Source organism: Phragmites australis, chromosome 7 (assembly GCF_958298935.1).
Source record: "Phragmites australis chromosome 7, lpPhrAust1.1, whole genome shotgun sequence".
Classification (NCBI taxonomy): domain Eukaryota; kingdom Viridiplantae; phylum Streptophyta; class Magnoliopsida; order Poales; family Poaceae; genus Phragmites; species Phragmites australis.
In genome coordinates this window covers 31,921,044-31,937,026 of record NC_084927.1, presented here as the reverse complement: position 1 = coordinate 31,937,026, position 15,983 = coordinate 31,921,044, and the positions used below count along the sequence as shown (strand labels likewise).

At 41.9% G+C, this 15,983-nt stretch overlaps 1 protein-coding gene across 1 annotated transcript; it reads right to left on the bottom strand.

Moving 5' to 3' along the window:
• Positions 1–9,287: 9,287 nt before the first annotated feature.
• LOC133924778 (uncharacterized) lies at positions 9,288–15,983 on the bottom strand. The gene is made up of 3 exons (XM_062370480.1): positions 15,641–15,983; positions 12,436–12,584; positions 9,288–9,736 (listed from the first exon to the last, which is right to left on the bottom strand). Exons 1-3 carry the CDS (start codon positions 15,824–15,826, stop codon positions 9,598–9,600), a joined length of 474 nt encoding a protein of 157 aa, XP_062226464.1. The 5' UTR covers positions 15,827–15,983; the 3' UTR covers positions 9,288–9,597.

Genomic DNA, 15,983 nt, shown 5'->3' with positions numbered 1-15,983 from the left:
CTCCATGGTGACATACTTTCTCAACCAACGACCATGCAAATCCATTCACATGGCTACGCTGTATGAGAAGCTCTACGGCCGGCCGCCCTCTTACACTGAGCTGAGGGTTTTCGGCTGCTTGTGCTACCCCAACATCACTACCACCACCAAGCACAAACTACAACCACGCTCAATTACATGTGTTTTTTCTCTACTATCCTTCTTCACTGCAATGAAACCTTTAGCCCAGTTGATAAGGGCATGCCTCCCTCTGATACACACAATGCGAATTTGTCCCTCATTGTTCATATTTTCTTCGTAAAGAATAGAATACTACTAAGTTTTGTGTTGTTTTGTTGCTTAGGAATATAGGAGAAACACCACAACCTCACCTAGACGTCATCACTCGAAGGCCAAGGCTACTCAGAGTCAAAGTCGAGTCCTAGTCGAACTCTAAAGTCTACTCGGAGTCACAGGATAACACGTCAGTAAAACGAACATAACTCTCGCATACGAAGTCTGATTGAGGCGATCTTGGACTTGCTAGAAAACTTATGACTAGACCTTTCCAATGGATCTAGACTTGACCAAATATTCCTTATAGTTTAGTCAGAGTCGAAGGAATAATGTGTTGCATAACTGTTTTAGACCTTGTAGGGTCATGTAATCATGTCGGGATCAGAGTCTAAATTGTGCACATATTTTCTCAGGTCCACACAACCCTTGGGCAACCTCGTCACATCCGCCTATATATACATAATAGCCATCATAGTTTAGAGTCGTGTTTTGCTTAGATTATTCTGTTTTAGACAGTTTCACCGTCTATCGATTTGTAGAACCCCAAATTTGAGCACTTTATTGGTAATCAATAATATTCAGATTGTATCTACTTGTTCTTGCTTGTGTTCTCGATTCGCTTATAGGAGAATCCTTCTTGGTGAGGTCAACCGCGTCTTAGCATGGTTGATAACCATGGAGTAGTGTTGTAGTGGTTGTGAGAGTTCTCGATCTGATCTGGTCGGAGTCTTTGGATCATTAACATCGAAACTCTACCAAATTGACTTGTCATATTACCTTCGGAAGATCAGGCAAGATTGCATCAATTGGTATTAGAGCTTCGGTTGCCTGTTAGATAATCTCAATTATTCCCTTTTATCACGTATGTTGTCTACACTGCTCTCTTTATGGGTTGAAGCAAGTGCCACACAGGTGGTACCAGCGGCTCGCCTCCTACATCCGCAAGCTCGGCTCCATTGCTTCCTCTCCGACACATCACTCTTTGTGCTTCACGACGGGAGCGCTCATGTACATCCTCTTGTATGTGGACGGTATCATCATCATGGCTTCATCGCCGGACCTTCTTCACTGGCTCATTCGTTGTCTTCACAGCGAGTTCGCCATGACGAACCTTGGCGACCTCAGCTTCTTCCTCGGCATAACAGTAAAGTGACCGATGCTGGTTTGTTCCTTTCACAGAAGTAGTATGTTGCGGATCTTCTGCATCATGTGTGCATGACAGAGTGCCATGCTACTTCTACTCCGGTTGACACTCATGCCAAGCTCCCCGCATCGACCAACGAGCTGATCGCTGATCCAACGACGTATTGCAGTCTCGCTGGTGGCCTTCAGTATGTCACCCTAACTCATCCAGACCTCGCATATGCTATGTAGTAGGCTTGCCTTTGAAGATTTTATCTAACCACTAAGTGTGATTTTGGTAATTAATGATAATACTTATGGACTAACAATTGCGTTGAGAATTGTTAGTAGGTTGTTCCACAAGTGATGCATGATTGATAGAGCAGGGATTCATTGAGGAATGTCATGTGATCAAGAGAGATGCATCGAAATGAATGAGCTCTACGTGATGCTTATGTGATGAAGAAGAAGCTAGAGTAGAAGAGATCTCAGAGGTTGAAGATGGTCTCAATAAGATTAGCAATAAGCATGAATGTTAAGTTACGTGTGGAGATCAAGTAACTAAAGGTATGAGATTATCGATTGAGTTTTATAGACTAACCTATGTCCTATGTGCTTGAGAGTGAGTGGGGTTAAGTTCTATATGAAAATTAGCAATAAGAGTAAAGACCAAGTTACTTGTAAAGATCAAATGACTTAAGGTATAAAATTGTCAATTAGGTTTTATGGACTAATCATGTGTTTTGTACTTAAGAGTGAGTTGTAGTTCGTCTCCATAAGAAGACATGAGTTGAATTAAGATATCTGATATGCCAAGTTGGAAGAGCAAGATCAAAGACAAGCTTAGTGAACAACGTATATGCTTGACGCTTGCGATTCATGCCTTGGTGGTGAACCAAATGAAGATGATGTGATAAGAAAAATCTTTCACACTTGGTGCATGGGAAGCAATCAAGTGAACTTCATTAAGCTTTCAGAGATCGAGTGAAGATCAACATGGAAATGAGATGATCATCGTCATCAAGAGAAGATGAGTTGATGACGAGCCTTGAAGAGTTATGAGAAGCATCGGTGCTTGGATGATGTATTCGTCAAGTCCGATGAGATTGTTCAAGGTAGAGGTATAACTAGAATATATTTTTTAGTTTTACGGTCTTAAGGAGTTTGGTGGGAGACTGGGTTATAGGATCGATAGCCGTACTATCAAGAGGGGCTACCGAAAGCGTTACTCGATTGTTATGTCGAGAGCTCAAACTATGTGCTTAATGTGAGATGGGTTTGTGTTGAAAGTTCATTTTTTGAATCATGGGTATCTAAAAGGTGTTTTAGATAGAGCCAAGGTAGAGTATCTCGTCACCAATGAGATCATAGATAACGAGTCGTAACCCTGACCTATCGCTGACATGCGTCTCCCATGTGCTAGGGAGAAAGATATAAGTACCCATCACTTATGTCAAGACACAAGTGATGCGTAACCTCTTCACCCATCACTTATGTAAAAACATAAGTGCCCGTAACTTATCACTTAACATAAGTGACGGGTAAAGAGGTTACCCTTCACTTATTCACCCGTCGATTCCTTACGTACGACTTAAGAATGCCTATATATCTCTTATTTGGAAACATGTGATGCAGGAACATAGAGTCAAGATAGAGTATCTCATTCACAAGATAAGCAGTGAGATATACCATGATATCGAAAAATGATGGTGGAAAATACACTTCAAGGATACATAGAGTCTCAGAGTATCTTTTTTTCTAGCTCCTGCAGCCACTCTAGATCGAACACCTTTTGTTCAATTGTATTGAAGAAAAAACACAGGTTCAGGATAGCCTCACGAACCTTAATTGGGAGGATGTTCCTAATAGCTACCGCAAACAATAATGTCATCATCACATGGCAATCATGAGACTTCATCATAGCAAAATTCATTTTCAGCTCTTTTGCCGAAACAAGTCTTGCGATGTTGAACGAGTAACCGAAGGAAACTTTTACACTGTGCAAGAAGTCGCATAATTTTTTTCTCCTTCTTAGAGAGAGTGATAGCTGCTATGGATAGGTGTTTTCTTTGTCCGTATCATATGCATGAAGCTCCGGACTTAAGCCTATTTCTTCAAGGTCAGCTCGTGCATTCTCATGATCCTTTCCTTTTCCCTTTATTTGGAGCAATGTACTGATCAATCTCTCAAATATATTTTTCTTTACATGCATATTGTCGATAGAGTGGCGAACATCTAATTTTTTCTAATACTTTAGATCAAATAGTACTGATTTCTTGTTCCATATTCCTTTTTGCTCATCATCCTTGGACGATTGTTTTTGCTTATAAAAAATAACATTGATATCCTTAACCTGATTGTGGACATCTTCCCTTCTGAAATACCTTAGAGGTAACGCTTTTTCCCTTGTGCCGTCGAATTGCTTATCCATATTTTGGTACGGGCGCTTTCTGGGAAGGAAACATCGATACCACATGTACAATATTTTTTTTTTGTTCAACCTCAAACTGCGTATGTCATCTAAGCAATAGGGGCAAGCTTCACCTTTTCTTTTGTTCTGACTTGACAAGTTAACAAGTGCTGGCAGATCATTGATAGTGACAAACAACATGATGTGCAAGGTAAGATACTCTTGCTTGTACTGATCTCAAACATCGACATCTTCTGACTGGAGTTTTTTAAGATTATCGATTAAAGTTCTGAGGTACATATCGATATCATTGCCAGGTTCTTTATGTTCTAATATTAAGATCGACAACATAATGTATTTTCGCTTGGTACAATACCAGGGTGGAAGGTTATAGATCGACAATACAACAGGCCTAGTGCTATGTGAGGTACTCAGGTTACCGAATGGATTCATTCCATTTGTGCTCATAGCAAACCTAATATTTCTCAATTCTTCAACGAACCAACTAAATGTGAAATCAATGGTTCATCACTAAGTGAAATCCACTGGGTGTTGTATCATTGCATCGTTGATATCATTGTATCGTTCTTACGACCCTCCTTATACCAACGCACTATTGGATCTTCTTTTTATTAGCAAACAATCGCTTCATATAGGGAATTATAGGAAAATATCACACCAACTTCCTAGGCGAGTCTTTAATTTTCTTGCAATCATCCCCATCCCCACCATCATTTCTACGCTTATATCGATGGGTTCCACATACGGGGTATGGATCCAGCTCTGCATAATCTCCACGATAAGATACATTCCTGCTTATATGCATGTATTTTTTTTTATTTTCAGTCCTAAAAGATAAATTATCTTCTTCTCGTCGTAGACGCCCTCATGCACCAAGTTCACCTCTGGTAGCATACCCCTTAGCAGATCCAGCAATACTTTGAAACTCTTATTAGCCTAACAATGGGTTGCCTTCTGCTGCACAAATTTTAGGCCCCCAAATAGCCATGTGTACTTCTCCTTATAGTTAGGATAAAGGTGCATCTTGGAATCTCGCATAAATTCCTAGAATTTAGCAAACTCATCATTATTATACTCGTCATGCCGTTTGATATCCCGCACCATCTGATCTATATTCTCCACAAAATCCTCGAGATCATTATCATTAAAACCTAATATGTTCTTATCCCTCATATCGTGATCCATATCACTGGGTGTTAATCCTTGATCCACAGTATTGGCATGGAGACCCTGATCCATCTCTCCTCCATTAACTTCTTGCTCGCCATGTTTGTTCCAACATGTATAATTTTTTTTAAATTTACATATGACCAAGTGTGCATGGATATTGTCTGATTTCAGTAACTTCTTAACATTTCTACAATCGCGACATGGACAATATATTGCCGTTTTACCATAATCTTTCATATCCGTTAAAGCAGCACTCATGAAATACTTCACCCTGCTAAGGTACTCCGGACAAGTCCGAGTCTCAAGATACATCCAACTTTTATCCGTCATCTACAATATAAAAATATTCATTCTTCATTAACAATTACATTAATGATGTGATTAAGCATGCGATTAAATTTTTCATACAACTACACTAGATCTATGGCATCTCGTGGTAGATCGGGTAAACCTAGTATCAAATCTAATATCAATGCAACTCACTTGCACTAAGATTTTGGATAAATATGCAACATGGTCTATTACAACTCAAAGCACAAAAAATCTACCAAATAGGAGTTAGAGGAGTAGAAAATGGGGAGATGAAAACCTTCAAAAATCTAGCAATAATTCAAACTTTAAATCAACAACATATTAGAGTCTCTAAGTGGAACCAAAGAAAATTACCATATCTACTGTGTATGCAGTACTGTTGAGTCATATAACTATTAGGCGCGTACAGTAGCTAATCAACTCTTATAACAGAGCTAAATCATAAGCGACGAATTATAACATAACACATCATTTACGGCTGCTACAAGAGACCCGTCACTTATGACTGGTGCAGAGAGATCTATCAGTTATGACCAGATTATAAGTGATGAGTGTAGTTATGATACATCATCGATATAAAAAATGAAGTGACAAGTAATATTATGATCTATCATTGATGACATGTTATTAATAACATGTTAATTTTTAATTATATCATAAAGTTATATAAGTGACGAGTCGTATAATAAATTAATATAAAATTATTTTTTTGTATTTTTAACATAATGATCATCGATCCCTATCATGGTAGGAGAGAGACGCGGATGTCCCTTGGTTCCGAAGGTAGCCATTTGCGGCGCGTGGGTGACCACCCCGGAAGCGAAATTTGCCAACCACCGTGCCGTAGCAGCGCGGCGTGTCGCTGGCTCGGATCAAGATCGGAGAGAGGCCGCTCCCTCGGCGCTCCACGCACATACCCACGTGCTAACATACCTTCCTGCTCGATCTCGATCGCCATCAGAAAGCAGGAGCCATGAATACTCCGTATTCTCTTTTCATCAATGGCGACGACTCGACGTGCCTAGCTACTACCTACATAGTAGAGTATGTACTTAGTACGTACGTCTCTACATACGGCCTGTACACGAAATGACTTGGAGATTCTCGGAGAAAGGTACTGTCCGACAGAGCGAAGTGGTTGCTGCCTTCCTGGCTAAGCGATCGAAGGCGAGAGGTACGGACGGCAAGGGCAGAATCTAATCTAACTTCCTTGGGGAAAAGGATTCGCAGGACGTGCAGACGGCCTGGCCTGGCATGGGTTCTTTTCGAGCTTTCAGTTTTCACCTGTCTGATCTTCTCGGGTTGCGAGCGAGCGGAGGAGCAAGCAGCGGCCGCCGGCAGCTAGCCTTGCGAATTTGAGGGGCTTTCGTGCGATGCATGGGAGCTAGGGGCACTGGCGCCGGTTGCTCCTGTCACGGAAAGCAGGTCGGCCGGCCGGCATGTGTGTTCGGCCGCGCGCCAACGCCCAACAGCAAGGATCGGTGCGCGCGCCACCGCTGTGGCTCACCTCCCGTCGTGCGTGCGTGGTCGATCGTGGTTCGCGCGGGTGAATCGCACGTCACGACCCAGTCAGGTAGCTATATACCAACTAGCTAAGGCCTAAGGGTACGATATGTGGCGAGCGCAAACACCTGTTTGTGTTTTAGAGTTCTCAAAAATAAATGTATTCATATTCCTGAGTAATCAATAAAGCACTCTCTTTCCGTAAAAAAAAAAAAGGTTAGCTATACCATCTATGTGTAAGAAGAAGGGTACGTTTCGATCAATGGTTGGATCACGGAGGCGAGGGTGGTAAGTTACACGTGTGTAGGACTGTTTCGCCTGGGGGTGGAATTTTTTTACTCGGCTATAGATCTATCGCCGTTTAATCTCCATGGAGTGAGATGGGGAAGAATGTTCCAAGGCCCATCCTAGCATGTCGATCGAATTCAATGCTCAAGCGGTGGTTGCGATTTGGAACGCTGATACATGATCTGATCGGGGCTCATTAACTCCTGCCGGTGACCAGCCATAACGAACTGGCAGAGGGAAGTACTTACGCTCGCAGCTCGGAATAGAAGCGCTTTAATTCCGGCGACGTCGTTCTGCTTCGATCTGCTTGCTGATCTAGTCGCAGGCTATACTGGTTTTGTACACTGATTGGGACTGTATATGAATTCATGTGGATATTTAGGGTGTGATTAATTGTTTATATATATTGTATATGCAGATTAGAGGAGTCATATCTATTGAAGTGAGAGTGTTTGAATAGTATATGTAGTTTACGGGGAGTTATATCTTTTGAAATGAAGAAGTGTTTAATTGGTTGTATGTGTCTAAACAGATTGAGCTGATTTTTTATTTGATTGATCGAATCTGAGATCGTATTGGTAGATACAATCATTAAGATTGTGATTATTTACTCGTATAAAGTTAATTTTGTGACATTAAGAAATAATCCCGTCTGCACAAGCGTATGCAGAAGCCTACATCTATCGAGCCAAACTGCAGATATACATTTACATCTATCGGTTTAAACTAAAATAATATATATAAACAATCAAACACGTTTTTTAAAAAAATTATACGCGTCAGTCGGGTTACCATCCTCTCATCCGGGCAACGATCTTTCCGATATTGCCCTGTTTTCCTGATATATCCCGTTGCTCGGTCATGCCACGATCATCTTGCTTACGCAACACACGCTTACGATATGCATGTGCCAGTGTGTCGTGTATGAACTCGATCGCCTGCGAAAAGCAGGGGGGCGGCCGCAATGACGCAGACGAATTTGCTCGTGGTGAGAAAGCACTCGCGCACCTGGGCCTGCATTTCCAACTCGCATCTCACCTGCGTATCCACGCGCGCATAATGCTCATGTCACCGCAATCTATGCGAGGACCCAGGCCGACAAATCCATCCCCATTCGCCCTGTCGGCAAATACCCAGGGTCTCCATGCATGGTTGTGCCTAGCATGATGCATGGTTTTGCATTCTGCTATTTCTTTTTTCATACTATCATGGATGGAAGTTTCACTAGACTTATTGTTGGTGACTTTCTTTTTTACCATGGCTACGTGCCTTAGGTATGAAGATGTGCATCTGTAGAGTTTGATGTAAGTTTTGACGTGTGTTAAAATACTACCGTTTGTAACTTAGTACTAAGGCTTAAAAAAATGTCAACCAAAAGTTGTCTGGCCATTAAAAGATCGACCGGCCATATCTTTCTTCAGACAAACAAAAACACTGTACAACTTTGCTTGGCGAACGGTTCAGCCGATACACCAGAATAGGAACAAAGCTAAAGCTGCACCGCTGGAACAGTAGCCCAGGCTCCAAATCTGCCCGGGACTAATCCACACACCTGTGGCTTCTCGGTAATGGGTGTCACTGTCCTCAAGTCCGGCGTCGCCACTTTGTTCATGTGGAAGACAAGGAGGGCCTCGTCAACGACTGGTAGTCACGGAGAGGATATGCATTGCATTTGGTACAGGAAGGATTTGCATCCGAACGGAGGCTTTGCTGCACAGTTTGGCCATGCTTTTCCAAGCACGAGCCAAGCTGATTGCAGGAAGGCTTATAAACTGCAATCCTACCGGTGTCTGCTGAATACGACTCGACGACTTCGTCAGACGGTCAGAGTATTATCACTTAGCAGGAAGATTTTGTGAGCAAGATGTAGCATCTGGCAGTCGGCAATGGAATATCTCACTGTTATCACTTTAACTGACGAGCTTAGTAGTTAACGTTTTACCAACCGAGAAGAGCAGAGATGATAGATCAGCTAGCCAAAAGGTACAGAACCACCGGACAAATCAAGTCAGATGTAAACCGCTTGATCTGTGCGGTTTTTATGTATTAACATAAAATTATATGAGTCATCTAAAATTTGCATCCATCTCTGGGTCTGACTGCACCGACGCTACATCTACTTGCCATGATTTTGTCGCATAATAACTGATTACTGGGCACAGGCACTTCCAATTTCACATTGTGGTGACGAAAAAGTATAACCTCTTCACAAACAAAGAGCAGAACTGTGCATGTATCGATTGCCAAATACTTGCTAGACAACATATAGCAACATTAAAGAGTCTACAGAACTTGTTCTGTAGTTGCAGAAAGCATCATTTTTCCAGCCTCCTTAGCATTTCTCTGTACAATGATTACATGTCATCTACTAACAGCTCTTAAACACTACTCACTGGTACTCAGTACTCTGATGATCCAATTCAGAACTAGGTGCACCACATCCTGAAATCCAAATGAAACATCATGGATGGCTGTCTACCGTGGTATGCTGCTGCTTAGCTGCCGGCATTGATTCCGAAAATCCGAACCTTGTGCATGTTTGGTAGTTTGGCAACCACCAGCACAGTGACTGCAAGGGTGTTGAGGAAGAGCATAGGGTGTTGATAGTCCGTTGTGTGCGAAGCTATCAAGTACCTGCCAAGAAACAGAGAAATCATCCCTATAATTAGTTCCGCTGTCCACTCTGACATAGTATAAAAGTAGGGGGGAAACAAAACGATTGGTTAGCCAATAAAGATATTGGGAAACATAGGGGGGAATGTTAGTCCATGTAATATTAAAAGCTCCACAAACCATTGACAGATCGGATCCCTCGAGTTATGGCAGAGAATTGAACTTCAGAAATTTCCTATGATACCTTAACTTGGGAGACTGAATCTTATCTCTATACTATAGCTGAGTGCAAAACACAGCACAAGAGCGCCACACATCACCTCATTTCCCTAGCGTCAGATTTAAGATACAATGAACATGAATGCACTCTTTTGCAGTTATATTTCTGGAGAATCTGTTAGAACCAAACAAGCATAAATTTATTATTGGCTGGTGAGCTTACACCGTTGGAACAGGAACGGCATGGAAAATGAAACATCATACTTTTCATTTGGAAAATTGAGGCCAACAGACAAAACTCCCACATCCCGTACTAGTTTACCTCATTAAAACACAAATTTTTATTTAAGAGTGGCTTACAACCTACCATGACTGTTCAAAACAGGAGAGAAACATGTGCATCAATGACATAGCGTACATTAATACTTATGCAGAAGTTGAACTTGAAGGGAAACGTTTGGCATCAGAAAACAAAGAAACCACATGGAAAGGTCTTACTTCTGTATTAGAAACCAAAAAAAAAAAAACTGATGCACACAAAAAGATTTGCTAGGCATGACCAAAACTCAATCAGACCTCAAGAAACAATATATTGCTGCCCTGCTGAAGGCACTAATGTGATGAAAATGAACATACACAGTGTATGCTATCTCATATTTTAAATGGACTAGAGCTCAGAAGAACCCGAGATTTGTTTTCAAGCCCAAATGCTAGTCATTCTGGATATTTCAAGGAAACTAACTACTGGTCTGTTCAAAAAACTTTGCCCCAAAAAAATTGAACATTGCTTCTACTGGTCCAACATAACTCGCATAACAAAAACATCGGTGTTTTTGTTTATTGTATCAAACAGAGTAATCATGGGCCTTAACTATGCCAGATATGATCCATTTTAGCAATTCCCAAAGCCCAAAATGGAATTATAGGCGCTAGGCCTTTTTTAATGAAACAAATCACAGAACGGCCTGTTTCTGGATATTTCAAGGAAACTAACTACTGGTCTGTTCAAAGAACTTTGCCCCAAAGAAAAATTGAACGTTGCTTCTACTGGTCCATAACTCGCATAACAAAAACATCATCGGAGTCTTTTGTTTTTTTATCAAATAGAGTAATCATAGGCCTTAACTATGGCAGATATGATCCATTTTAGCATTTCCCAAAGCCCAAAATGGAATTAGAGGCGCTAGGCCTTTTTTAATGAAATAAATCACAGAAAGGCCTGTTTCTGGATGTTTCACGGAAACTAACTACTGGTCTGTTCAAAGAACTTTGCCCAAAAACAAAAATCGAACATTGCTTCTACTTGTCCAACATAACTCATATCGGAGTGCTTTGTTTTTTATAAAACAGAGTAATCATGGGCCTTAACTATCTTCAGATATGGTCCAATTTAGCAATTCCCAAAGCCCAAAATGGAATTAGAGTTAGGCCTTTTTTTAATGAAACAAATCACAGAAAGGCCTGTTTCTTTGGTAGAAAGTGAAGAGAAACTGTTATGGAGAGTATCTTCGGCAGGACGAGAATTAAATTAGATAGAGGTATAGTTTGTTAGTTTAAGTTAGTTTGGTTGGTACTGTAGCAGCACGTGAGAGAAGATTAGGGGTCAGATTAAATTAGTTAGAGATAAGATATATTAGTTAGTCTTAGAGATAAGATTTGTTAGTTTAGATTGTTAGGGCCGGCTCCTAAAGGAGGGCACATCACCTATTGTAGTCAAGCAATCGATAAATTAATAAATTAGTCCACGTAAATCAGCTGCTCAAAACCTCCTTGAGAGGGCAATGACGCTTCGCTAGTTATCCCTGCCAATCCAATCAACCCAACCATATCAAAAACAGTTGGGATATCAGGGTGTAATGGGCGTAGCAGCACTACAATCAAACATGGCACAGCGACACAGTGTGTTTACTAATGACAGGCAAGTTTTTTCCAAAGTTCAAGTGGGTAGCATAATCAGCTGTGGCAGATTATTTTCAAGATAGTTCATTAATTCTCCCAGGTCAGATACAGAGATTTTTCTCAGAACTGATTTGTTGTTCAGAAAGCGAGGTTTTCTGATATCCACATCTAGAAGTTTGAAACCAATTATCTAATGGAGCAGAATGGCATCCCTTTCCACAGGCATATGTCAAGCACAATGGTAGAAATTATGCCCTAAAAACTGGAAATCGAAATTTGAAGAAAATGCGCTTAAATAGCACGAGGGCCCACAACATTTTACTTTGAACACAAACTAGAAATTGCTTCATTAGAAACCATTTATCAACTAAAAATATATGTTCAATCCATACAAAGTATAATACGTCAATGTTAGTAAAAAAAACATCAAGATTCATCACGACATCAATGCCAAGGTGTTAACAAGTATTACTTATTGGCTGGAAACTTGGAAAGAACAAGTATTAAGTGCATATTCATCCATGTTATAATTCCATGCAATAGGGTCCATCATAGAGTTTTAATGTATAAATGAAAAAACATTTAAAAGGGATAACACTTACAGAACAACAGGAACCGCCATCAAAAACTTTCTGTTGCGAGTAAGCTGTTTGCCATTGTCCATTTGTTCCCACCATGTCAATGTGTTATACATCCCCTGATCATCAGCAAATGGAGTCCCCTTCTTCCAGTGGAAAAAGTGGTATGTAATCTGAAACAAATATTCAATCAGGCAAGCAACAGAAATGGAAAAAGATTCTGGCTGAAGTATCAAGAAAAATGGCAAACTATAATCTTACACAGCTAAGGAAATAGAAATTCCACTCTGCTTTCATAACAAACGCTTGGAGACAATAACGGAGAACAACATGAGTTGGCTTTGTAAAATAAGATATTATGTGGCATTAATTACAACTATTTTATTACTGAGACTAGCAAAACATTGATTAATGAAAGTTGTTTATTTGACTATCATGTAAGAACGAGCATCAAAACTGAGTACAATTCAGGAGGTTAGTTTCAGCACCAATGCATGTCCCAGATCCAACTTATAACCTACTATACCCACTGCCTCCTTTTGAGTGTTGTGAATGCTCATGCTCAATATTAATATGGGGAACAGTACACACATAGTCACTTTGGGTGCACCGGAGACAACTAGTTAAGTTTGGCAATGTGACGAACAATGGTTATCATTCGCATACTACTACCCTGACAAATATGACCAGTGTATTAACAAGGAGCCAGATAGTCCAAAATATTCACTCCTGGCCTGTGGAACACTGGACAGCTATGTGAACTCTGAACTAAAGCATCTAGGAAATGTGTCTCAATAGATCAATAGCTGAAACTTGAAGAGAGCACATTATGGCAGTACACACTTTGATCATGTCAAATATATTTATGGAGTTATGGACCACCAGTAAAACTGCACACAGACCCTGACCACTGACTACATCGCTGCAATGTCCCCAGGTATTGTTTACCTCTACATCACCTGGCAGAAGCAAAATCTCTGCGTAAATCATCTGTAATTAAGACCAAATTTGGGGACCTTCAGTAATGCAGAAACCTGAATATTTAGGGGGGTGTTTTGCAGAGCTCCAAATCCAGGATCCACATTGGATTTGGATTAAGCCCTGCCAAACAAGGTTGATCCACGTTTTTTTGGAGCAGCCTGCTCTGTGGATCAGGTCCGTCTCCAGTACAATTTTTTGGAGCAGGTGAAAGGATGCTCCACAAATCTTTGTTTCCAATGTCCACATGAATCCACAGGGAAATTACCCACCATTGCCACTGGGATAATACCCCTTCGCGCCCGAGTAGACCCCCCCTCGGGACCCATGTACCCGGCCCTGCCCCTCCACTCGCTTTGGCGACTTGAACCCTAGCCCGCCACCTTGCAAGTCTGTCGCCGTTGCCGTTGAGAGGATGAAGACGGAGGCCCCCGCCCTCCTCCCTAGCCCGCCGTTGGGGCCTCCGCCATCCACCCTAGCCAGAAGGTTACATGATTTTAGCCCACCGCCGCCCGCCACAAGGTATGCCCGCTGCCACCCACCACAAGTTCCACCTCCCTACACCTGCAGCCCTCCGGCCGTCGCTACTCCAATTTCTCAGATCCAGCAAGGTTTGTTTCCTCCTTTTTCTCAAAACCAACCATACATTTGTATGAATTGGCCAGCCTTTGCACTGACGAACTCGTTGACACTGTCAGATTAGCCTTTTTCTTTCAGATAATAGAATGTTGTGATATCTCCATCAATCTTGGAAACATGTCATGTTTCTCACTGAAAATGTTAGTTTCTGAGATTCCCGGGTCCATGTCAATTTCTTCATACATGCTACATTGTTGCTGGGACTGGAATTGATTGTTCAAATATGGACACACGAAAAGAATAAGCCAGGACTTCAAAGTGCAAGTGGCAGTTAAAATTTCTTCAATAGAGCTGGCTCAGATGTGAATCTTGATCTGATAGTGTCTTGCAGAGCTTGTTTTGTTGTTACTGTATGATGTCCACAGAGTGAGTTGTTTCAGGATAAAATTGTATTGCTTCCTTTTCCTTAGTAGCCAGAGGAATCTGATACTGTTATTATATCCACTCACATATTTATCCTTTTATATTTTCCAAATTATGTTCCTACCATCCCGGAAAGATATAACAAATATGCTATTTCTCAAGTAGCATCCGATAGGTCAACTTCGCAATCAAGTATAATGTCTATGAGTACATTTCGTGATGAGATGGCCACCGATATTGCTCTTGCTTGGGATTAGTATTATTTTGTGATGATATATGCTATTTTTCAATTACATTTTGCTATAAGATTGTCATATTCATAACCTGTTTATTTTGAACAATTAGCTTTTTCTATGGGGGAGTAGGACCTCAGTACTATCTCTACTGTTCCTGTAGTATTAGGAACAGTGGTGCGTCAATCTGTGCATACCTATGTTACTTGTTCCTTTTCATTTTCACTTCAGTGAGTAGACACGCCGTGTGTGTACTTGCTGGGAGCAATGAAGGCATGCAAGACCACGTACAAACTAGATTTGGCCACGTACTGACTAGAAACACACAAATATGCTAGGACATGTATAAATGTTTTTGCGCCTCAATGCCATTTCACAAATAGTCATCCAAAAGCAACGCACAAAGAATCATCCAAAAATATAAAATGAAAGCAAGCTCACAAGCAAAATAGTGCACAAGTGAAAACATAAAGGGTAGCATGGACAATTCACCCTAAACCTCCTCATTCATGGATCTGTGGACCTGGAGCTAGCCTGCTAACCAAACACCTACATTGGCAGCTCCAGCTCCATGGATGGACCTGCTCATGAATTTTTGGATCTGTGGAGCAGATCTAGAGCTGGAGCTCTCAGCCCTTAGCAGTTTACAAATCCTAAAGTTACCGTGCAGAAGTGCAGAAATGCGGATTAGAATAGAGGTTTGTAATCCTATTGAGCACAATCTCTAGACAGCACCAGCTAGAGCTCGGGACAAACTGTCCAGTCATTGCATAGGACGATGATGGGGTCGAGTAGGATGGGATCATGGGAGAGCCAATACTAACGATCTAACACCAATATTTAGTCAGTGGGAAGCAATCCGTAGCTGCCGTATGACAACATCCATTCTAGCCCCGGCAAAAGCAATATAGCAACCTGAACAGCCGCCGGGCCTCAGATCCACGGGGCGCGCCCAAGCCAACGCGCAATACACAATCCTACCCCCCGCACAAGGCAGGAGACAGGGCCGTACGTACCGCGAAGTGGCCGAGGTTGACGAGCGTCCACGCCGTGCCGGGCGTGCATCCGAAGACGGAGAGGACGAGGAGCCAGGAGACAAAGAGGATGAGGATGTAGGTGGTCCACACCCCGGGGTACATGAACCACTCCGTATTCTTGTTCAGATCCGGCGGCGGCACCGCCTGCACGTACAGCTTCGCCATCGAATCACCGCCTTGCACTCTCTCCCTCGCGCGCTCCGGGCTCCGGCTCGGCTTCCGTCGTCAGCTCGCTTGCAGGGCTGGTCAGAGCCGAGGAGGAGGAAGGCTCATTCAAAGACGGGGGCGCGGTGTTGCGAGGGGGTGGGGGATCCGGTTCCTC